The 26303-nt window shown below is 44.6% G+C and overlaps 1 protein-coding gene across 3 annotated transcripts in view; it reads left to right on the top strand.

The window, feature by feature from the left end:
- abtb2a (ankyrin repeat and BTB (POZ) domain containing 2a) overlaps positions 1–26303 on the top strand; it is a 51427-nt gene that overhangs the window by 4012 nt on the left and 21112 nt on the right. For 2 of the 3 annotated variants that reach the window (XM_083759890.1, XM_083759889.1), the window contains 4 exons: positions 222–642; positions 10654–10794; positions 12827–13058; positions 25714–25866. In XM_083759890.1, coding sequence (XP_083616016.1) covers positions 222–642; positions 10654–10794; positions 12827–13058; positions 25714–25866 — 947 coding nt within the window. The remainder of the gene's footprint in view (positions 1–221; positions 643–10653; positions 10795–12826; positions 13059–25713; positions 25867–26303) is intronic. The other variant, XM_083759891.1, reaches the window with a different exon arrangement.

Raw genomic sequence — 26303 nt, 5'->3', positions numbered from 1 at the left:
ATAGAACTTTTACTATATAACTTTATAAGTAGGCTTATAAAGTTCAAACGGAAAAGTATTCATTTATGATGTCGAATGCCAAAAACACAATTAGGCCTGCAATTCTTAATCGCAATAATTTCTGTGGCAATTAAATGGTAGGCTATATAATAGCCTACAATGTAAAATGTCACGCCGTCAGTCACGATGACCACACTGCCCCTATCATGCACACGCCACAGGTCCAGAGCGCCGCCAGGCTGGTGCTGAGCTGGGGCCTCGCCGAGAAGTGCGCGGCGTCCGCCGTCAGAGCGCTCTCCCTGGACAGCATGAGCTCCGGGACCGCGGCGGGCAGGTCCGCCCGCTGCGGGCTGACCCTCTCCGTGGGCCGCTTCTTCCGCTGGATGGTGGAGACCCGCGTGTCGGTGCGCGTGCACGAGCACGCCGCCATCTGCCTGACCGCGTGCGTGGAGAGCTTGGCGGAGGAGGTGGGCGCGCGGGCGGCGCAGGTGATGCTGCGCGAGGAGGAGGAGGAGGAGGGGGGGTCCCTCGGCGGCGGTCCGGTGAGCGCAGAGGTACTGGAGGCCACTGTCAACAATGACGCCGAGCTGTGGGGTCTGATGCAAGTGTACGAGCATCTGATCTGCGGCAAAGACGCCAACGGTAGGCTAAGATCTATCTATCTATCTATCTATCTATCTATCTATCTATCTATCTATCTATCTATCTATCTATCTATCTATCTATCTATCTATCTATCTATCTATCTATCTATCTATCTATCTATCTATCTATCTATCTATCTATCTATCTATTCTACTGTATCTATCTGTCTACCTGTTAAGTGTCAGTCAATAGTAAGACACTAGCCTACACATGCAGTAATTGGCAACCAATAACCTCCCCAGACCCATCCCACAATCATCTCAGAATAGTTAGCATTATAATATCAGAGGTCAACATACAATATATTGTGCAATTGTTTTTGCACATACACAATTACCGTATACATGAACATGAACATATACTGTGTGTGTGTGTGTGTGTGTGTGTGACAGACAGACAGACAGACAGACAGACAGACAAAAGAGAATAAAAGAGCTGATCGAGAGAGAAAGATATGAACAGATGTGAAGTTGCGATGCATTGTGCAGGCCTGCTATTTTTGCAACACCCACATGGCTGCAACTACATATAAATCAGGTGACATTGCATAGTGAGTAGATAAATCAGTTTAGGTTGGGGCACATGTGGGTGGTTGACTCATAAAAGTCCTAATTGTGGGGTGGGAGGGCGGTAATTTGGTAAAATATGAAATAATAATATCAATCACTATGTCTGTCTCCACCCCCCCCCCCCCTCCCACATGGGTAATTGAATTGTTAGTCAATGATGTCTCCATCTCATGCTGACCCAGTTGATGGTGGGCAGTGAACGGTGGTCTTTAGAAGCCCACCAGTACTGTGACAGAGTTTAGACCAAAGCCCGCAGACATGCAGGAAACTAGCAATTTGGGGAATAATAAGCGGCACGGAAGTAGAGGATACTTGTTGATATACATCTGCATTGTGTGTGTGTGTGTGTGCGCGTGGACGTGGACGTGTGCACGCGTGTGTGCATGTTTGAGAGCTATTATCAAAGTGTGTTTATGTGTGTGACCCTGACTGTTATATGATGGGTATATCAATCTCTTTTGATATTTGTGTGTTTTATGTGTATGTGTGTGTCTATACCGTATATGTCTTTATAATTGGTGTAAAGTAAACATATTGCCGTTATTTAAGATACTTCCACATCGTCAGCACTTGAGCTGGTTCTTTTGCAGTCAGGTGCAGCTGAGCAGACAGGGGTCACATACTCAGGGCTCCATTTTCGTCACCGCTAACCCCCTTATCCCTAAACGTCTTTGCCTTTTTTTTTACTATTTTGAAGAACATTTTTGAATAGTTCAACTAGCCAATCTACATTGACACATTGTGAGCTTGTAGACTGGCCATTTTAACTATTCAAAACTATGCAAAATAGTAAAAAAGGATAAGGGGTTTAGCGGTGACGAAAATGGAGCCCCATATGTTGAAGTGCCTCACACTGACCAAGTGACCTTCCTTCACCACATTGACAACACATTTCCCCCTGATTGCCATTACAGAACGTACCCCGTTATTAGACACATCCTGTTAGGAACCACAAAGTATAGATTCTTTCCCACCATTTTCTGCAGTTCTGTCTTTTCACAAACCGCACTCTAATATTTACCAGAACTAAGAAGTATTTCATTGACCTACACGGTGTCACTACAATACATGCACAGGAAGGCTCATGCTCAATAGGGATTCCCCCCTTTAGTTGAGTCGTTTGATGTATTATTCCCCCCCCCCCATGCGGTAAAACCAGATTTCATATCCAGGGGAATCATGGAATCTGGGAATCATCCAGGATTAGGTTTCCTAGTGGGGGGTGGTCAAAGCAGAGTATACCCCTGCCGGAAGCCTATATCTCCATCGGCAAAAAAAAGGCAGATTCCCCTTTGCAAGAGCGATGTTTGGGTTCACAATGCGGGAGACCCAGGTTTAAATGAAGGCTATAGGGAATGTATTGATTATTTAAAGTTATTCTATATTCTTTTGTTGGAGATACAAAAGTATATCCTGTTTTTTTTAGATTTCTTTTTGGCTTTTCTGGCTTTATTGATAGTATCAACTATCAAGTGAAGATTGACAGGAAAGAGGGAGAGAGAGAAAGGTCATGATGAACGGGACTCGAACACGCGACACGCTGTCAGGCCAGAGCCTATTATGACTTCTTATCAACTTCAGTGAAATATTGTGGCTGGTAGGCCGGCACCCTGGGTGCGTTCCTGTGGGACTGGAACCCCCACACAGAGTTGCACCACTCACTTCACACGGGTGTGATTTTGCAATATGGGTTGCAAAATCAATATATATCATATTTTCACCATATGCAGATCTGCATATGACCTATCTAATCTATAGTAGCTCAATTTGGAAATAATGCATCAATAATTTAGCCTGGAAACCAGACGAACCTGCCACTGTAAAAAATAATAAAATAATAGGCAACAAAAAATAGTATGGCCATGCCGCAGGCTAGCAATGATTAGGGTGGTTTTAGAGGGTGAAATAAAGTTCAACACACTGGTTGACTAAACATGACAACATCTGTCAATGCAGAATGTGCATGCAAGACTACAGTTACCAAGACGTTTTTGAACCACTTAAACCCTATACTTTGTTGTACAATGATCCATTTGGCTCATTTTCAGATTTGTACATTTCTTCTTTGGTTTCTTCAAATCATTGCTGTCGGACATAACCGTGTATCTCCATATTTCAACTTTGTATGTTTTTTATTGCCCTACTTCATTATACTTCAGTCAGTTGCAAAAAGTAGCAAAAAATTGCCGAAGTGAAAGTGTGTCTGTAGTTTCATAAATATTGAACCAATGAAAAGTAAGAGCTTGTGATTAAATAATAACTACATTGGATCCGTTGGAATACATATTCTTTTATTTGTATTTCCTGAAAAGCAACGCTTTTGGGCATGCAACCACCCCGACAGAGGCGAAATCATTCATTATTCCCCAACTTCAAATTGGGAGCCAGAGAACAGTGGTCCTGACTTCGTTACAGCTCATTAATGTCACCTTAATGACTCGCCATGGTGGTTAGCGTTTGTTAGCTTCTATTCCTCACACAGGAGCCAAAGAGGCCTCCATTCATGCTCCCTTGTGTAGGGCATGGGGCCAGTGGTTTGTCCCCCAGACTAAACAAACACCCCCTGGGTACAAAGAAGCACGTTGAGGGCTGCTGTTTTCACTGTTCAACATGTGGTCAGAGAGGTAGCTGTCACCCCCCCCCCCCCCCATGTGAACACTGCAAATGCACTCTCACATGCACACGTAGGTACACATACATGTAGAGACGCGGGTACACACGAACACTCACTCACTCACATACACACACACACCGCACACTCATTCACCAGCACAGATATAGCATAGGTCTATAGACTGTACAGCAGTGGTTCTCCAACTGTTTCGTTTCAAAGGAACCCCCACGTAATTATGTATTTGGCCGCAGACCCCCCAAACAAGTTTGTGCCAGGGACCCCCCTGAGGAGATTTATGTAAAAACAAAATTGATAACCAATGCTGTAGTGTAACTGTACAGCATAACTCACACTCATAAACTCATGGAACACAATACGTTACCTCATGCATCGGTTCTCTTTTTTAATGGCATATTGCACAACAAGCGTCAAACAATGGCAAAACTGTTCTGCCTCTTTACGCTGACAATAAAAGCCAAATCCCTGCAGTGAAACCCGAGGCAGAGTTACAGTAGGAGCGCTGCCGCTCTCCGGCCTCTTCCCCTGCTAAGCTCATCCAGGATCACAGCTTGCAATGCCATTATCTGCTCAAATCACCGCAGCGGCAAGCACTCAAATATGTAATGGATGGTGTGGTGTGTGTGTGTGATGATTTCTCTCAGCGGAGATTGGGTTTTACTGTGTTGAATAGTATCACTTCCATTTAGTTTTTTAACGCTACCCTGTAATTTCCCCCACACAGACACTTTTAAGGGCCCCAGTGGCAGTGCTTTATTATTAAGTGTTGTTTTGTCTCCACATACTCGCATATTTTTTGTTATTTACGTAATTGCACTAAATTGAGTCCTGTCTCGCGTCAGTTGAGTGTTTTAATTTATTTTATTTTATGATGGTTGTGATGGTTTTGTGTGCGCGTTAATCTCATACATGGCACACAAGTTTACGTTACAATCAGTGGAAAAATCATCCTGCACTGTAATACTGAGCGTGAATTCCATGTTGAAGTTGTGAAAATGTTTTGACGGTCTGTGTTAAATTCACACTCTGGGTTTTGCGAGTGGTCAGTGAAAACGTGAGTGAAACACATTTCTTCAAACACACTGATGAGAGAAGTGGCGGGAAGACATTGTTATGGTAGCATGGTGGTGTCAACCTGGGATGTGCTGGTATGCTTTGTTATCTCAGGAGGCTGTGCACACAGTTGACACGGCCTAGAGCTGCATGGATGTCAACATGAGCACATTCAAATCCTGTGTTCATTCATCGCCTGAGGATCCATTTGGTTTTATTTGTAAACCCCCCCCACTGAAAAAAAACATTAACATGGTGAATCACATCTTGATGATGTCATCAAGATGTGTTTCACCATGTTAATGTTTTTTTTTCATACCTCCATTTCTAGGAAACACAGAATGGGGGAACTTTTTTCTTATTTCCACAGACAGCTCTAAGGTATATTAATGACATAGTTAGTAAAATGTTGAAAATTAGTGGTGTTCCCCTTTAATGAACACATTTACCACATAGGCTTACTTATACACGTATGTTTTTGGTACTTACAGTATTATAAATGCCATATATGTTCATATTCGATAATGAATCATGATATATATTTTGGTACTTACAGTAAATACCATTATGTTCTCCTATGTTCTCTATTTCTTTTCATATAATGTATTTTCTGCAACTATATATGTTTCATATCAAAGAGGCTATATCCATACGTAACCATTAGACCACTATTATTATTAAGCCATCAGTGGATTTGTGAGAGATTTTCCACTGTAAAGTGTTGTGGCATTTTGTTGAAGAAACCACAAAGTCTGATCCAAAATACCGTGACACATTTCAATAAAAGAATATGTATGAGAAAATCACCAAGTCCATTGATTAATCATCTTGGACCGATTACTTTATCATCAGATCGTCCATCTCTGTTATCCCACAACCAAACAAATGTGTTTCACAGGAGTTGTCTCTCCATGAGAAACATTGTAGCTAAAGCTTAAAAGGGATAAGCCTGGAACAAGATAATAATAAAAAAGAGCCTTCTGTTTTTACAGTTTTGCATCCATAGTGCCAGATGGAGATAACATTAAATTAAATGTTGGTGGTACAGTAATGTGATTCTTGCTCTAATCCTGCTCATAACTCCAGTGGTATGAAATATCATCTGGATCACACACACACACACACACACACACACACACACACACACACACACACACACACACACACACACACACACACACACACACACACACACACACACACACACACACACACACTTCCTTCGGCACAGCCACTAACCCTTCCTTGACCTGAACACACAGGTCAAGGTAAGTTACATTTTATTTGAATAGCAGATTCTGAACAGGGAATCTCAATGTGCTTCTAATGGAAAAAGAACATACAGTACGTATACATATGGTAATTTAATACAGTATACTGTATACTTTATACTATGATCATTACAATGCAGTGGACTGGTGCTCTCTGCAGTGTTATTTGTAAGTACTTACTGTACTTGACAACCACTATTTCTTCTTTATTCTCTCACTCTGGTATTTTCTTTCATTCTCACGCACGCTCACCATTTGCGATTCCCTGGAATGGGTTCAGTATTTTCGAGAAGCACTGCAGGTCACAAGAAGGAAAGTCTATTTAACCATGTTAGGCTAAACTCTTCAGTTGAAGCCTTAATTTATTCCACTTCATGCTTTTCCAGTTTGGCAGCATTACTGAGCTGAGAGACACATCACCTGGACTGGAATTCCTGTAAGATGATATTATTTTCTCCATGCAAAGTAAAGCTTGTCTGCTCTCCAAGTATAGAAACTATTGAGTTCACATATGAGTTCACTATTGAGTTCATGGTGCAACCACTCCAAGGAACAGCAATGTCCGTGTTCACCTATGTGTCCGCCTATGTGTTGGTTCACCTATGTGACTACCTATGTGTTGGTTAATGAGCACCAGTATAATGAGTACCAGTAGGGGCGCTGTTGTGCCAGAAACAGAGAGAGAGAGTGCTGCGCTGTTGCCTGCTAATGAGGGAGAGAGAGAGAGAGGGGTGGGGGGGAGTTGCACCACTTTTTTTATATATATAATTTTTATCCCACGATTTTGCAACCCAGTTTTTTCACCCAGTCAGTGCCAATTATCTAATGTAATCCTGGGTGCTACACTTCCTCTGCCAACCTGGGGGGGGGGGGGGGGCAGCGGACTGACCTCATGCCTCCTTCTATGCATGAGGAGTCAAAGCTGCTTCTTTTCACCTGACAGGGGAGAATTTCCCTGGCCGGACGTAGCGCGTGGAAGGAACACGCTATTCCGACCAGTTCCTTTCCCCTCCATCAGGCACCCCGGCTGGCCAGGGGGAGGTACTTTTAGAGACCAGGATTACATATGGTACATCATTATGGTACTCTTGATGGGATTAGGAGTGTGCATTTCACCAAAGGGACAGAACGAGTTAACAACACACTGATCAAATTGATCAAGACCAATTTGCGCCATTTTTTCATGATTATTAGTGAGAACCTATTATATGAAGATAGGTTGAAAAGTGGTGAAGTGGTCCTGCGTCTCTAAATGCTCTCAATGCGTCGCAACGTGACGCATTGAGAGCTTGTAGATTGAGTACTTTTTCCACCACTGCTGGTTACTTCATAAAGTCTTGTCAAGTTGAAACTAATGTATCCGTAGTCCCGTACCAAAACCTAGCGCTAATGTTAACCATTACCATAACCCTATTTGAATCCCTAACACAAACCCAGACGTTAATGCTAACCCTAAATAAGCATACGCGTGGGGTGTTAATTTATGCATTTGTAACTCAGAGAGTGCACAAATGTAACCAATTAGACCCTCCCTACGGCCCACGGGTCTGTTGGGCATTTGGGTTACACATTTTTACACTCTCAGAGAGTTGACCGCGTGTGTTTTGAAAACTAGTTTAAATCAACAACTACGTTGGTGCACACCTCCAGCTGAGGTCTAGCCGGTTCACAGCCCTCTGTCCTGCATGGCCCCACTGTAGTCGTGTTCTCCAATAATCACACAGTTGGAGCATTATACCACACAGCAGAACAGAGCTGTTGTGTTGGCCCGGGGTGACTGCGTGCCTGTGTTCTCATTTGACCACTGAAGCTCTCTCTCTCTCTCTCTCTCTCTCTCTCTCTCTCTCTCTCTCTCCCCCTCTCTCCCTCTATCTCTCTCCATCAATTCAAATGGGGCTTTATTGGCATGGGAAACATACGTTTACTTGGTGCCAATATAAAGCAAGTGATGAAAACAATCCAAACTAAGAAATGTATACTTACTATGTAGAATACATTTAACCATGTGTAACTCTGAGAGTGTATACAGATGTAACCAGCTTGTCCTGTATAAGGGCCCATTTGGGTCGACTCAAGAGTTGAATTTAACATCAAGGATTTTATTGTGTAACTCAGTCTCTCTCTCAGTCTCTACCTTTCCCCCACCACTCACAAACAAGAATTGTGTGGGTGTTCTGTTTTCATTCAGTCACACGTACACACAGGGACAGAGTGAAAGGAAATGACTTAATCACACATGATTATGGACGTATAAGCACACAGTAGCTCAGCCTGGGGTGGGGTACGGGTGGCGGTGTGCAGGGGGGCATGCAGTTCAGTGTCTAGGTAAGGGATTAGAAATCAGGCATTTGTGCTTTGTCTCTCTATGCCACAGACTGGCCACTTGTGTTCATGAATAGATACTTGTTTGAGCGGTTTACCTCTCTTTTCTAAACAGAGCTAGGCAATCAATATCAATTATGTGCTGCATTTCATTCTCGTGGTGGCACACATTTGAAACGAAAAGACAAGACCTTGTGTTTAGGGGTGTTTCCCAGGAGGACAATGCTGCGGTGTATCCATTTCAGAGCCAGACACGCTCTCTCTCTCTCTCTCTGAATCTCTGTTGGACAAATTTGTACTTTATTATTTTAGCAGTTTACACATTACACATACTTTTCCTTATACTGCTCTTCCACCCCAACTTTTGACTACAGCATAATGAACAAGTCTGCACGTGGAAATGAAGAAAGCTTTATCTTCGTTCCTGCATTTACTAAATATACAGTAGATAGAGATATGTCAGTGTCCCATGGTTCACGCAAAAGTCCTTGGTTCAAACTTGTTTGCAACCATGTTCTGCATCATAATCCTACAAGGTTATAGGTGCATAGTTTTCATGACCGTCTCCCATATGCCGCTGTGGTGCAGGAGCTATGTCAATGCTTTGTAAACAGAAGGTTTTTGGCTCCCGAGGAGTAGAACTTTCTTCGTCGGTAAGGTTTGGAGAGGCAGACATTTTGTCTTTTGCCGCTCTGTTATTACATTATTTTGGGAGCATTCAAACGGTGTGCGGACCTTCTATACTTTTCAGTATCATGGTCAGTATCATAGTCAGTATCATGTCACATGATACTGACCACGATACTATGATACTGAGTTACTGACCATGATATGGACACAGAATTATACCTTATTGACACTGACCAGTGCCATAGAGACACTATGACCAGTGCCATATGGTCTGGCACTCTGTTTACTGTATAATTGCAAGACATGTATTGATGACAGGAGCTGTTGGTTGGTTTGGGATAACCATCTGGATCAATGTGGATCTATTCCAAGCCACTCAATGTCACAATTATTCTCACTCTCACACGCACGCACGCACGCACGCACACACACAGGGAATGGTTGAAGCAGACTTGCCAATAAGGTGGGGTGTGATGGCCTGTGAATAATGCTACCGCCCAGGCTTGGCTTTTGTTAAACTGTCCTCGCTAAAGCTGTTTCCATTGTACAGAAGTTCAGGAGTCAGCAGATAGCCATTTCACCATGACATAATGGATGGAGAGCTCATCAGCAGCGTGTGCGCGTGTGTGTGTGTGTGCGTGTGTGTGTCAGAATGTGGCTCTGCGGGTTGTGGGTGGGTTAGGGTGTGGACATCGTACAGATATCTGACAGTGTGCTTTATCATTATGTAAGGTACATTCGGCTGCACATTTCTCACGTATTGTGTAGTGTAGATGGAGTAGGGTGGTCGCTTTGAGTACTAAGTCAGACTGAGGACAGAGTCAAGACTATAGGAGAAAGAGGAATAAAGCTAATAAAAAAACAATATATATATATATATATATATATATATATATATATATATATATATATATATATATATATAATATATATCTAAACACTAAGAGAGTCAGCAACTACACAAGTTAACCCATTCTGAACGGGAACCCCTTTTGGTGTTTTACCTAAGCATTAAGTTATACTTTAGCTATTGAAAAATAGCAGATCTACAAGCTCATACCACTGAGTGGCGCGCTACGAGCTTGTAGGTCTGCTATTTTTTTGTATCGTAAAAATGCGGCACAAATCTTTGAATATATATATATTTTTTATGTCAGGCCTAAATGGGTTGCTACGAGTGCACAAATGTAACAGCAATGTGGTTACATCAAGGACACTGTCACGGTGATCAGTTGCACAGTGTGTAGGATTTGTTTTGTTTATGTCTTCAAGTAGCCCTTATAACTATTCTCAGCAGTCAAATCACTTCCAAGCCGTTCAAATGACTATCGATTGACACATCTTTGCATAAATGGACAATGCAGTGGACAAAGCAGTTAGTAGAATGTGATTGATATACATTCAAGATTTATATTAGAAAAGTCCTCTCCTCGGAATTGTCTTCTGCAAAACGACGTGTATGGGGAAACCCTGCCCCAATTGTACGCTAGTAAATCAACCTAATGATTGCATTGCATTGTGTGTTCACCAGGTGAGATGTCACTGCCAGCCACCACCACCAAGGTCCCCCTGGACCCAGCGGAGAGCAGGGAAGATGCCTTCGTTCAGCTAGAGCTACACGCCCTGGAACAGGCCCTGCTGGCCACCTGTGTAGGCAGCATCACAGAGCTCAGTAAGTGTGTGCGTGCGCGTACATGACGTGCCACATTTAGTTTGCCCCAGCAGTCACAGTGGGGCTACTGTGTGTTTGTTTTAACTGTGACCCGTGTCTGGTCTGTAGGGACAGATCATTACAGCTGACCTCAGGTCAGCTCAGTTATATATATATACTGTATAACACTCCTGCTCGCTGTGTAATATAAAACAAGCACTCCTTCACATCAACGCCGGTGTGAAGTCAACCCCTCCGTTCCACTAACACATTACACCTCGTTATCCAAACACTTGTTAGAGAGAAAGAAAATAGACAAACTAAAAGTTATTATTCTGTATGCCATAAGGCAGGAAAACAAAACAAATTTTTACTGTGTATATATATATAGCGGTCCTTGTTGCTGTTAGAGTAGAGTGTAGAGTATATAGACAGCCTATGCCACAATTGCCCACAGTGTAGACAGGTTCACCACATCTCACCCCAGAATCCTTCCTCATGGTGTCACGGTTTGCAGGTGTTAGGACCCAAGTGCAGGAAGCTCAAACAAAGGCAGGACAAGAAGATCACATAAACTTGACTTTACTTGGTTAATGACATAGGATAACAGAAGTACATACACTGAACATAAAACCTGACAGTGGCTACGTTTACATGAAGGTTGATCATTCCGAATAAATACTTCCGAATAAAATACATCCGCGAGTTTACATGGGAAATGGTCATTCCGAATGAGTGTTTATATGGAGAAGTGATAGAAGACATGATACATGTTAATTCACGTGAAACTACGCCATCTGTTGGACACATAAAATATAGGCAGTTCATTCATTGTGACTTTCAGACGAAAGATGACACTTTGAAATCCCATCATTTCATTCCGCAGTAGTTTTGAGGCTGCTGCTTGGATAGGGACGGACATATTATGTTTACCGTCTTTTTTTCCCCACCTGCTGCCTCCCCTTCTCCGCTGGGAAGGTGATCATCTCGTTTTTATGTGTAGCCTACTTTATTATCTACAGCACGGCCAGGGCACGCAACACACTGATTATTATTGTATCGGGTCGCTCGTTATTTTTGAGAGAGAGAGTGTGAGAGAGAGAGAGAGACCGTTGAACACACACACACAAAATGCACGAAATAACGCGCTCTATGTGCAAACTCCTCGGCGCGCCTTGGATATGAGGCTTATGAGCGCCTTGGAGTTGGAGCGCAATGGAAATGAGCATGCTCAGAAAGACCAATTTTCTTTCAATCACATTGAACATCGGAGTAATCCGGCCAGTGACATCGGAATGGTTTTTAGATCGCATCGAGCGTTTTCATTCGGATGTAAGTTTTTGTAGGTGTTTACATAACGTTTAATAGGATTGAACTTCTATTCGGAATGAAAAGGGGATTTAACTGCTCATGTAAACGTAGCCACTAACTTAAGATCCAGCACTGAACAAACACAAGGCAGAGTTTAAATAGTCACCGGAGCTGATCACCCAACTGGTCCCCAGCTGAGCCAGGACTTGGGAGAGACAGAGGGAAATCATGGACAAACGGAGGGGCTCAGGACGCGACCATGACACATTGAACAGGTTGTCCAGACCAAACAGGAACATTTTGTGCACAGTGACAATGACACAAATCCCCTGCTGGCTTATGCATCCGCAGACACTGACAGGGGTGTTCTTTAGAGCTTGGCTCAATGCACTGTATCACCATCAAACCTCACAACAAAGGCACAACATGTTATTAGATTCACTATACTACGGGGTGTATGTGTATGTCATACACTATTCAAGATGTGGATGAGGCCATTTCCCTTCCATGCAATTAATCTAAACAGTGGAAGACTGCCATCGTGTGTCTTGAATAAATAAAAGGTTAAAGATGATCATCAGGCACTATGATTGTTCGAGTGTTAAAATTATCTTTTTATGTGGCCACACCAACCAGTTTATTAAAGGCGTAGTGAAATAAAAATAAGTTTTTATATAAATAATATATATAAATATCTTTAAAAATAAATAAAAAATGATGTTTCTCATTCTCGCCCATGAAGGCGACCTGGTGTCGCGAGCGATGCATCACATGCAGCGTCTGTGCACCGCCGGTGGCAGCACCACCGGCCCGAAGTTGTGTCCGAGCCCTGCTCGTTCTGCCGGTCAGCCGCCGGTGACCTCCTGGGCCCCGGACGCTCTGCACAGCCTCTACTACTACCTGTCCAGCCCCAGGACGGAGTCCCTGGAGAACCCCAACCTGGAGCCTCCCGCCATGAGCCTCAGCAGAGAGAGGTACTGTACAATAATGTGTTGACAAATGTTGGGGAAGCATTGAATGATGTGGAAAATGAAATTCAGTTTGTTTTATAGAGGGTATGCGCGCATGCATAAAGTGAATGGCAGATCGAGTGGCAACGTGAGTGACAAAGTGAATTTAACCCATTTATGCCTGACCTCGAAAATCCTCCAGTTTTCTGAAATAAAAATTTTCACGATTTTTTCAAAAATAGCAGACCTACAAGCTCGTAGCTTGTAGATCTGCTATTTTTCAATAGCTAAATTATAACATAATGTATAAAACACCAAAAGGGGGTTCCCACCCAAAATGGGTTAATGTTGTTTAAAGTCACTTAATGCAATCAAATAGGACTTTTCTGTTTGGATATATGGGGCTGTGAAGGCCAGAAAGTAGTTTTTTGCCACTCAGTAGGCATTCCTGCATAACTTCCGGGTATGATGATGTCACGCGCATACCCTCTATTGTACCCTGTAGGCAGCGGTGGCCGAACGGATTGCGGAGCGGTCTTGATACCGGAAGGTCGTCAGTTCTAATCAGCGGTCCGACACGTTAAATTACCACCGCTGAAGTGCCCTTGGACAAGGCATTGAACCCCTACCATGAAATGTTCTATGAGCAGGGCCTGGCTGTAAACAAGTATCTGATGCTTAGTCCAGTTACCCTGGGTAAACATAGTACCTTTCCTTTCTGTACGATGACTTGAGGGTTCCACTATTTGAGGCAATGCAACAAAAGAAATCCTGAACTATTCTTATTCTGGGAAGATGATGGTCAGAAGTTAGACTGGTTATTTAATAATGAAGTATTTAGGACAGCCCAGTCCTTGTTTCTAGAGCCTGGAGTATAGAAGACAATCCCAGCTCTTCAAGTAGGTACAGTACATACAGTATGTGTCTCCTGTCACAGGCCTAATGGTGTATTTTATTTTATGGTATTTCATTTTATGTTGTTACGAAACCCTTATATTGGCAAAGTTTAGAGGCTAGGGTAACAACATAAATGAAAACGGGATACCAAACATAAAAAGGTGCAAATAAATGGACAACACAGGTTTCGAGGCAAAAAGTACCTAATGGTATTTTAGTGGTTTTAAAGCAGGTGAATATTTACAAGGTTTACAAATATGTCAGAATGTTCAAAACAAAAGTATGCCACTGCCAGGGGACACGGATGTTGCCAAAATAATAAACTAAGCAGCTAAGGTGAACACAATGCGGTCTAACTGACTGACATGAAAACAAAAGCCTGACTGCCTAGCTACACTGTCCAATGAGGATAAATACAAAAGTGGCAACCATCCCTTACCTAGTGTGGTTTAACATAGATTCTGCCTACATTTGGTCTATGTATAGAGGCCCCCATCTTACCTATCCCAAGGCAGGGCATATGTGCTAGACATACTGTAGTAGAATAGTCAGAACAAGGTCTCCTTGGTCTGTGGTCTAACAAACAATGACTGCTGTTGCTGAAGAGAGAGCCTGCAATGATCCCAACACAGCCCTTTTATAGGGCACAGGTGTGTGTGATTGGTTGAAGGCGGAGCCAGGGAATCAACGGCTGGCCAATGAGGGCAGCTGGAGTCACACTGGTGGTTATGGACTTCAGACCTGTAGAGAATGCAAAGAGGGGAGAGGGAAGGAGAGACAGGGGAGGAATACAGAGACCCTACAGACAACCATACCTACGTGACACGTAACACGCCCACGAACAAGAACAAACTTACCCTAAGTTTGTTCATATCTACAGTATACAGTAGCTAGACTGAAACTGATCCACAAGAAAAAGAAAAAAAAGTACTGTACTCAGGCGTGGGACAACGCATCGGCCATGACATTGTCCAAGCCTTTCTTATGCTTTATTTCTATGTGGTAGTTTTGGATGATGAGGGCCCACCTCATCAAGCGCTGGTTCTGATTATACATTCTGTGGAGGAATGTTAGTGGGTTATGGTCGGTGTATACAATAACAGGTACAGAGCTTGATCCAACATAAACTTCAAAATGCTGCAAGGCCAGCAGTAAGGCCAGTGCTTCCTTCTCAATGGTGGAATAGTTAAGCTGTGGCTTAGTACATTTTCTAGAGAAGAAACAGATGGGGTGATCAATTCCATCAGCACCTTCTTGAATCAATACAGCCCCAGCCCCCAAGGCACTTGCATCCACCTCTACTTTGAATGGCAGAGCAAAGTCTGGGGCAGCAAGCACAGGAGCACTGCATAGCAATGCTTTGGCCTTCTCAAAGGCCTGCTGACACTCTGAGCACCAGATAAACTGTCTGGTGTCACTGAGCAAGCTAGTCAGAGGAGTCATGACAGAGGAAAAATTACGACAGAATGAGCGGTAGTAGCCAGCCATTCCAACAAAACGACACAACTCACGTTGGGTGGTTGGGGCTGGATAATCAACAATAGCCATAACCTTAGCATGCACAGGCCGCACTTTTCCCAAGCCAACCTCCTTGCCTAGATAAGTAACTGTTGCTTTTCCAAATTCACATTTGGCCAGGTTTACAGTCAACGTAGCCGCTGTCAACCTGTCCAAATGTGAATATTATGTAATCTGCCTCGTAAGGATCTGGGGTGTATTAGTCAGTTTGGTATTCACTTGATCGTTGTTTGCAAACTGTCATGTGGGTTTATTGTCGTTTATGTAAACTATAAAAAGTGTCCTGTAAGTCCATATGGGCTGGGCTTCTTCGGAAGCATAACACTTAAAGGTATATTCAGTGATTTCACTTAATTCAAATATCACTAATTTTTTTGTTTTGTTGTGATGATCCTCCCTACTATAGAGTGTGCTGGCCATATAAGGAGTTCCTCCCTGTCCCCAGTTAACCCCTGGGGGTCAAAAAACCTTAGGTTTCGTTTTTGACTCTCTATCCTGATTGGACGAAATGCTGGGTCCCACAGCCAAAAACGAAACCTAAGGTTTTTTGAGTGAAATCACTGAATATACCTTTAAATAAAGAATCAATCAATGTTGGGCAAATTCATATTTTATTTGAGGTTTGGCTCTATTCTAATTGAATTTGCATGAAGAATAAGGCGTTCTAATGACAGGCGCAAGTTTTGGTCCCACATAAGTCAGCCTCGGAGCAGACTACTAACGTGGGTGAGTAAAGCAGGTGGAGCGAAATGCCTTCACGACTGACGACCTATGTCGCGACGTATATTTTTCCGTCGCAACGTATATTCGAGTACGTCCTGGCGTAAATATCAATTCGTCCCGGCAGAACGGACTCGTCGCGGCTATATCTACCCGTTTGCGACCTAGTAGTTTGACTATTCTTTTACGTCGCGACAGAACGGGACACGTCACGGCTATATCTACCCTTCTCGACGTAAAAGGTAATTCGTTGTGGCGTGTGTGGACTCGTCGCAACAGAACGGAACTCGTCGCGGCTATATCTACCCTTCTCGACGTAAAAGGTAATTCGTTGTGGCGTGTGTGGACTCGTCGCAACAGAACGGAACCCGTTGTGGCGTGAGCTGGCCTCGTCGCGACAGAACGTGACTCGTCGCTACCCGTTTGCGACGTAATGGTTGACTTTGTTATATGCCCGGTGCGCGGTGCCCTGCGCGGTGCCCTGCGCTGCCCTACGCCCACCGCGTGCACCTTGCCGGTCCGCCCTGCGCCCTGTGGCCTGGCACGTGTGCACGTGTGCCAGGCCACCGCGTGCACCATGCCGGTCCGTGGAGCCCTTCGCCGTCCCCAGGCGACCCTGCGTTCCAGAGCTGTCACATGCCCACCGAAAATAGCAGATCTACCAGCTCCTCTCCTACATACGGGATGGCCCGACCCGCGTCTGTGGACCCCTGGGGGGGTGTGTGTGTGAGCGTCTGAGCTCCTATCTGTGTGCCTCCCCCCCCCCCCCCCCCCACCCCATGTGGACCCTTGCAGGGGGGGGGTCGGGGGGTCCCCCTATGCACTTTGTGTAGATGCTGCGTATCGCCTCATACTGAAAAAATTACTATTTTACGCACAGCGCAAGGCAATATGTGATTACGATCGTCCTTCTGGGGGGGGGGGGGGGGGGGGGCTGGCCTACACAATAGATAACCTACCCTGGCCAACACAATAGATAACCTACAAGGACATATGAATTTAATTTATATACACGGCTATATTAATTTAGCCGATCATCAAAGCTCACCGCGCTCGTATAGCGCATTGACTGTCTGTCTGTCTGTCTGTCTGTCTGTCTGTCTGTGTCTCAATGACTTGCCTTAGGCGGATAATATAGACTACAAGTACTTTATTAAAGTAAAGTAAAAGAGTGAGTTCTCATTGCGTTCTCTGCGTCGTAGCGCATGCAGATAGGCAGATAGGGGGGGGGGGGCAGTTCTATAGGCAAGGGCAGAAGGTTCCTATAACGACAGTGGGTGCGTGCCCACCTTAGAGTAGCCTATATATTTTAAGGCACCCGCCCCGCAACTTATTATTATTGGCTTATTATTTTGCCACCAGCGGAGTTGACGGTTGACGCCGTTGTCTAGTATAGACTATAGGCCTGTGCCAGGATGATTTTAAATAAATATGTCTCTGTCTCTGCGTCTCTAGAGCTATAACATATATACTGTAGCACACATCATGTGTGACACATGTGCACACACACACACACACACACACACACACACACACACACACACACACACACACACACACACACACACACACACACACCGAGTACTAAGTATAAGTAGCATATAGGGTACGGCTCTAAAAACATTAAATACTGCGGGAGCATTACACTAAACAAAGTTGGATTTGTACATTGCAGAAACGTAACATAACGTAAGTGTTCTTATTATTGTCCGTCTGGGTTTTATAATGCAGTGTGAGTCCGCTCCGCGATAGCCGATCTGCAAGCTCACAACGCGTTGCGCTGATTGACAGTGCACGTGCAGCAGCTACTGTATAGAATTATATTTAAGTAGGCTACTTTTTTGTGTGACGTCTGTGTGTTATTGACTTCTTGTTCCTTAATGTGCAGGTTTATCAGAGCGATATAGTGCAGCTGTGAGTGAGTAGGCCTATAGCTGCTGCTGCTGCGTCCGTGCACCAATAGAGCGACCGCGGCAGCGGCACGTATGCTTGAAATATTAAATAAAAATATGTTGGGCTTCCGGGCGTCCGTTTCTGGACTGTACCAACGGGCTTAGGGCCGGACGGTCCCTTAACTCCACGGGCCCCTATATTTTAGGCCCGTGCAGGGCTCTAGTGTGTGTGTGTGTGTGTGTGTGTGTGTGTGTGTGTGTGTGTGTGTGTGTGTGTGTGTGTGTGTGTGTGTGTGTGTGTGTGTGTGTGTCGCATGCGTGCGTAAAGTTAGTAGGCTATCAGAAGCAGCAACCATGCAGAGCTATACCAATCAGATTAAATAGGCTATATGCCTTAAACGTTTGACAAGCAATATTAAAAATACAAATCCACAAGCTCGAAAACCACCTGACGGGCCGCCCAAACGGGTCCGGGGACCCCCGGGCGGTACGGGTCACCGTGGACCCTTGGGGATCAAGGGGGGCCACGGGTGTCCACGTTTGCGGAGACGCTGCCTTCATATTAGCCTACTTAAATAACAAGCAGCTGATCTACAATTGACAATTTGACATGTCATTGCGTCGTATTCTGTCTTTCTTTCACGCACGCACGCACGCAGACATGTCACAGACCACCACATAACCATATTTGTATGGCCATATCGTTTATAGGCCTTATAGCTGAATAGCGCCGGCCGTCGGGGGTTCATTTGGTTCCAACCGTCCCATTATGGTCAACACTTATGATATGCTATTGCATTCTTCCAACTAAAGATTTAAATATTAATCTGAAAAAATGACATGGCACGGACTGGCTCAGAAAATCTCCCTGCATCATTATATCAAAACCAGGCCTATACTGAATGTAGGCAATTGAATTCCATGACTTTTGTTTCAATCAACTGAACTAGACCAATAAAATAGTAGGCTAGTATTTATGTTTTTCGTTAATAATAATGCATGCTAATTATTATTGAACGGTAAGTACGCTGGTATGTATACGCTATGGTATACACTATAAGCTTGTAGATCTGTTTATTTTAAGCATGCCGCCGCATTCTGTCAGAATCTCGTGTGTGTTATTATTGAACCATTTCATTTCATGTCTGTCTGTCTGTCTGTCTGTCTGTCTGTCTGTCTGTCTGTCTGTCTGTCTGTCTGTCTGTCTGTCTGTCTGTCTGTCTGTCTGTCTGTCTGTCTGTCTGTCTGTCTGTCTGTCTGTCTGTCGGCATCTGATCTACAAGCTCACGCATCGCAGCGGACAGCGGTTGATTATCGCTGGGCCGCAGCGGGTCTATATCGCCTAATGTATCATACAGCGAATGAAAGCAAACGTGTGTGTGTGTGTGTGTGTGTGTGTGTGTGTGTGTGTGTGTGTGTGTGTGTGTGTGTGTGTGTGTGTGTCGCGTGTGCGTGTGCGTGCGAACTTCATGACAGTGAAGTGACAGTGACAGCATTACATTGTATTTTGATTTGAAATAAATAATGATGAATAGATGTCTATACTGTTGCTTGTGTGTGTGTTATGCTATAGGGTTAGCTGGAACACACGCCCTGTATGATCTGTGGTGCGCATCTACAAGCTCCAAGTGTTGCGTCCACATGCAGCGCGTTGTGAGCTTGCAGATCGTCGGTGCCCCACTATAGAGAGATGGTAGGGTAGTGCCCAAGCCTATTCCTATATGATCTGTGGCTATATTAAAGGCCTTTTATGTGATCTCACATAATGTGCGAGTCAGAGCTAACGTTACTCAATGATCATTTGCGTCTGATTGATATCACAGCACAGCGTGTGCTGAGAGAGAGAGAGAGAGAGAGAGGGGGGGGGGGGGGGTATGCTCCGTTCATTGGCTCTATATGCCGTGCGAGACAGGATGATTTTAAATAAATATGTCTGTCTCTGCGTCTCTAGAGCTATAACATATAGCACACATGTGTGCACATGTGATGTGTGTGCGCGCGCACACACACACACACACACACACACACACACACACACACACACACACACACACACACACACACACACACACACACACACACACACACACACACACACACACACACACACACACGAGATTCTGACTAAAATAAACAGATCTACAAGCTTATAGTGTACCTTAGCGTACATACCAGCGTACTTACCGTTCAATAATAATTAGCATGTATTATTATTAACGAAAAACATAAATACTAGCCTACTATTTTATTGGTCTATAGTTGTTTGAAACAAAATGGTTGCTGCTTCTGATTAGTTACTAACTTTATTAGACCAATTTAAAATAGTATTAGATGTTTTTCGTTAATAATAACTTATGCTAATTATTACTGAACCATTTTAGATGTTTATATTTCACCAACAGGCATGATAATGCATTTATACTGCATGGCAGAATAGGCCAGTGGCCACCGGCCGGCGCAGTACGGCACAATCACAGCTCAGTCCATTTTAATATCATAGCGCAATTCCATGTTTATATACATCTGCTGGTGGGGGGTGCTGCTATATGTTGATTGCCCATTTGTATAACACATTATATAATATAGGTGCTTGTATGGTGCGTGTATATAATAGGCCTACATTTAAATGACCACATTTAACACACACACACACACACACACACACACACACACACACTAGAGCCCTGCACGGGCCTAAAATATAGGGGCCCGTGGAGTTAAGGGACCGTCCGGCCCTAAGCCCGTTGGTACAGTCCAGAAACGGACGCCCGGAAGCCCAACATATTTTTATTTAATATTTCATACGTGCCGCTGCCGCGGTCGCTCTATTGGTGCACGGACGCAGCAGCAGCAGCTATAGGCCTACTCACTCACAGCTGCACTATATCGCTCTGATAAACCTGCACATTAAGGAACAAGAAGTCAATAACACACAGACGTCACACAAAAAAGTAGCCTACTTAAATATAATTTTATACAGTAGCTGCTGCACGTGCACTGTCAATCAGCGCAACGCGTTGTGAGCTTGCAGATCGGCTATCGCGGAGCGGACTCACACTGCATTATAAAACCCAGACGGACAATAATAAGAACACTTACGTTATGTTACGTTTCTGCAATGTACAAATCCAACTTTGTTTAGTGTAATGCTCCCGCAGTATTTAATGTTTTTAGAGCCGTACCCTATATGCTACTTATACTTAGTACTCGGTGTGTGTGTGTGTGTGTGTGTGTGTGTGTGTGTGTGTGTGTGTGTGTGTGTGTGTGTGTGTGTGTGTGTGTGTGTGTGTGTGTGTGTGTGTGTGTGTGTGTGTGTGCACATGTGTCACACATGATGTGTGCAACAGTATATATGTTATAGCTCTAGAGACGCAGAGACAGAGACATATTTATTTAAAATCATCCTGGCACAGGCCTATAGTCTATACTAGACAACGGCGTCAACCGTCAACTCCGCTGGTGGCAAAATAATAAGCCAATAATAATAAGTTGCGGGGCGGGTGCCTTAAAATATATAGGCTACTCTAAGGTGGGCACGCACCCACTGTCGTTATAGGAACCTTCTGCCCTTGCCTATAGAACTGCCCCCCCCCCCCCTATCTGCCTATCTGCATGCGCTACGACGCAGAGAACGCAATGAGAACTCACTCTTTTACTTTACTTTAATAAAGTACTTGTAGTCTATATTATCCGCCTAAGGCAAGTCATTGAGACACAGACAGACAGACAGACAGACAGACAGACAGACAGACAGACAGACAGACAGACAGTCAATGCGCTATACGAGCGCGGTGAGCTTTGATGATCGGCTAAATTAATATAGCCGTGTATATAAATTAAATTCATATGTCCTTGTAGGTTATCTATTGTGTTGGCCCCCCCCCCCCCCCCCAGAAGGACGATCGTAATCACATATTGCCTTGCGCTGTGCGTAAAATAGTAATTTTTTCAGTATGAGGCGATACGCAGCATCTACACAAAGTGCATAGGGGGACCCCCCGACCCCCCCCCTGCAAGGGTCCACATGGGGTGGGGGGGGGGGGGGGGGAGGCACACAGATAGGAGCTCAGACGCTCACACACACACCCCCCCAGGGGTCCACAGACGCGGGTCGGGCCATCCCGTATGTAGGAGAGGAGCTGGTAGATCTGCTATTTTCGGTGGGCATGTGACAGCTCTGGAACGCAGGGTCGCCTGGGGACGGCGAAGGGCTCCACGGACCGGCATGGTGCACGCGGTGGCCTGGCACACGTGCACACGTGCCAGGCCACAGGGCGCAGGGCGGACCGGCAAGGTGCACGCGGTGGGCGTAGGGCAGCGCAGGGCACCGCGCAGGGCACCGCGCACCGGGCATATAACAAAGTCAACCATTACGTCGCAAACGGGTAGCGACGAGTCACGTTCTGTCGCGACGAGGCCAGCTCACGCCACAACGGGTTCCGTTCTGTTGCGACGAGTCCACACACGCCACAACGAATTACCTTTTACGTCGAGAAGGGTAGATATAGCCGCGACGAGTTCCGTTCTGTTGCGACGAGTCCACACACGCCACAACGAATTACCTTTTACGTCGAGAAGGGTAGATATAGCCGTGACGTGTCCCGTTCTGTCGCGACGTAAAAGAATAGTCAAACTACTAGGTCGCAAACGGGTAGATATAGCCGCGACGAGTCCGTTCTGCCGGGACGAATTGATATTTACGCCAGGACGTACTCGAATATACGTTGCGACGGAAAAATATACGTCGCGACATAGGTCGTCAGTCGTGAAGGCATTTCGCTGTCTCTCGAGTAAAGCCCACCAGAGGCTTCACTTCCTACGCCTCTTAAAGAAGTTTGGTGTGACTGGGGAGGCGTTGGTTCACTTCTACAGAGCCACTGTGGAGAGTGTCCTCGTCTTCTCAGTCACAGTGTGGTATGGAAACACCACCGACTTAGAGAGGAAACGGCTAGAAAGGGTGGTTCGCACAACGTCAAAAATCATTGGCCTCGACCTCCCATCCGTCTCCTCTATCTACACCATACGCACTAAGCGCAGAATGCAGAAGGTGATCGCCGACCCCTCCCACCCTGCCTGCTCTCTTTTCGCACCCCTGCCCTCAGGTAAGAGACTCCGGTCTCTAAAGTGCAACACCTGCCGCTTTAAGAACAGCACTTATCCCGAGGCTGTTCGCCTCTTGAATGCTGACCCTCTTTTCACTCGCACTTTATAAGCGTGAAGCTGCTTTGTAAAACGATGAACTGTGATGAATTTGCTTTTTATTTATTCAACATGAATTGTAACGTTTTGCATTCTTCTTATTTATTGGTCCCCCTCATATGATGTCTGTACTTTTGTATCGTGTTCTGTCTGATTATGTGATGTGAATATGTGTATGTATCGTATGTATGTTTTTAGTGCACTGAAACAAATTCCAATCAACTCTGTTGACATGGCAATAAAGTCTTGAATCTTGTGTAAATTCCTTTACGTTCAAAATATGGGTGTAAACAGCTTAGTGAATGGTAGTGAATAGTTAGTAACCAACTAGTCTCTCAGCAGTGCAGTAGTAGGGGTCCCTGGACGAGACAACATTTCAGGGCCTCCCTCGGCCGCGTGGCAAACACAATTTTGGTGTAATTTCGGGGTACCCAGCCGCCCAAAAGAGAGAGCTGGAGTACTTTGAACATTTCAAGGCTAGAGTAAAAAGGATAAACTCACCAACGACATACTATATTATAGTATGTTGTTTTTCATGGTTTTCAACGACATACTATATTATAGTATGTTGCTTTTCATGGTTTTTGACGATAAGAAAATTATGAAAACCAGACATACTATACTGGTAGTATGTTTGTCATGGTTTTCAACGACATACTATAGTATGTTGTTTTTCATGGTTTTCGACGGTATCGAAAATCACACCCGTGTGAACTGAGTGGTGCAACTACATGTGGGGGCCCCCGGTGGGACCCCACTCCCCGGACCTTCCAGACCCACAGGAACACGCCCAGGGTGCCAGCCCGGTTCCGGCGAGCCACCCCGCGTCAGAAACGGTCGATAAATGACAGAGTTACTGTGTGGGGGAATTAGCAGACATATCTCTCTCTCTCTCTCTCTCTCTCTCTCTCTCTCTCATTAACAGGAAACACTATCTCAGGCAACACTATCTCTCTCTCTGTTTCTAGCACAACAGCGCCACTTTTGCCCCTACTGGTACTCTAAACATAGGGTCATTGCTGTTCCTTGGAGTGGTTGCACCACTCAAAAATCACAACGTGTGAAGTGGTGCACTCCGTGTGGGGGTCCCCGGGGGGGTCGGGCCTGGGCTGTTTCCGGCAAGCCGCCCGCGTTCTGAAACGGTTGAGAAATGGTGAAAACCAACCAAGCTATTTTCGTGCTTGGACAGACAGACCCAGGGACAGACAGACCCAGGGACACACATAGCTGTGTAATGGTTGGAGTGGTTGCACCACTCAAATATGAAAAACGACATACTATAGTATGTTATTTTTCATGGTTTTCGACCACATACCTACATACATATATGTCTTTTTTATCGTCGCAAACCATGAAAAACGACATACTATATAGTATGTAATGTTTAAATGAAATGAAATGTTTAAAAAGAAATCATGAAAAACAACATAGTATGTTGTCCAGTCATGGTTAATGACTGGAAGTAAAGGTGGCTGTGTGAGTTATCGGCCATAACCAGCTTTATCGTCTTCCTCCAGCTGGTACGAATTATCAGCACTGGCCTCAATAATCTGCCAGTTCTCCTTTTTCCATTAATGAGCTCTATGTGCGTACCTCAATAAGCACAACTCATGAATCCAGGCCAGCGTTGCTCAATCGCCGGGAAGCAAAAGTTGGCGTTGATAACATGTTGATGGGGTTGTAAACAAACAATGTCCAAATGAAACAAAGATATGCTGCAGCGTTAATTCTATTGGGTCTTCATCAGTATCGTTGACGTCAAGAAAGAGATTTAAGAAAAACTATTTGTGAACTAAAACTGAACTGGTTAAAGCATGACACCATCTCTAGTTTTATTAAATTATCATTGGAAGGGAATTTACTTAAATGCTGTGTCTGCACATTTTGTCCATTCTGTCTATAAACTATTCTAAAAAAGGGTAATTTATTTCTATACATTTGAAGCATGCTCCGTAAAACAACTTTACTATACCTCGAAAAGCGCAATATAAATCTGAGCAATTGTAATTATTATAATTATCATTAATAAATTGTGAGAGAAAAAAATAACCCAAACCATAAAACATGGCCATGCATGCAGTGCTTTGTGAACTTGTAGATTGTACACACATAAGCTATTTTGTGAACATTTTAGAAATTATTTTTGATTTTGTATTATATTGTATTTGTTTATGCTTTGAACATTATGTGGAAAAAGTTATGTTCTACACAGAGTAATCTAGTAAGAGAGTGGTGACACGCAAAGCGGGTGCCTGGGCGATAGTTCCAAACATTGCTCCTATAGCTGGAACTATTCCATTGAGATAGAATGAGCACTTCCGCATTCCATTGTTACAATGAGAGTGAACGGGAGTGACATTACTCTCTCACTAGATTACTCTGGTTCTACAGTAGTATACACCACGCACTGGTCTGAACTGTGTTGATGGTATGCCCCCCCCCCCCTCCCCCAGACCTTTCTTCCTCCTCCCCCCCCTCATGGAGTGGATCAGGATTGCCGTGGTGCACGCCGAGCATCGACGCAGCCTATTGGTGGACAGTGATGATGTCAGACAGACTGCGAGGCAACTCCTCCCAGGTGTAGACTGTGAGCCCAGACAGCTAAAGTAAGCTAATGAAAATAATATACAATAATGCTGGGTTTTTTTTGAGCGGTGCAACCACTCCCTAATGGAGCTGTGTGTGTGTGGCTGGGTGGGTGCCTATAGGTCTGAGCATGAAAACAGCATGGTTGTTTTTCACCACCTGTGCGCAACCTAACACACACAAACGCACGGTACACGCACATATTATTAAGTGTATATATGGTGATTTTGGGTGTGCCAGTACAGTGACAGTACAGTACAGTAGAGGGACCCCCACACGGTAACTCTGTCATTTCTCTACCGTTTCGGACGTGAGGCGGCTCGCCGGAACCGGGCCGGCACCCTGGCCGCGGTCCTGTGGGTCTGGAATTTCAGGGGGAACCCCACACGGAGTTGCACCACTTCACACGGGTGTGATTTTATATTTTAATGGAATGGAGGTGAATTGAAGTTCCTTC

This window comes from Protomyctophum parallelum, assembly GCF_964188405.1.
Source record: "Protomyctophum parallelum genome assembly, chromosome: 2".
Classification (NCBI taxonomy): Eukaryota; Metazoa; Chordata; class Actinopteri; order Myctophiformes; family Myctophidae; genus Protomyctophum; species Protomyctophum parallelum.
This window is presented reverse-complemented; position numbering and strand designations above follow the sequence as displayed.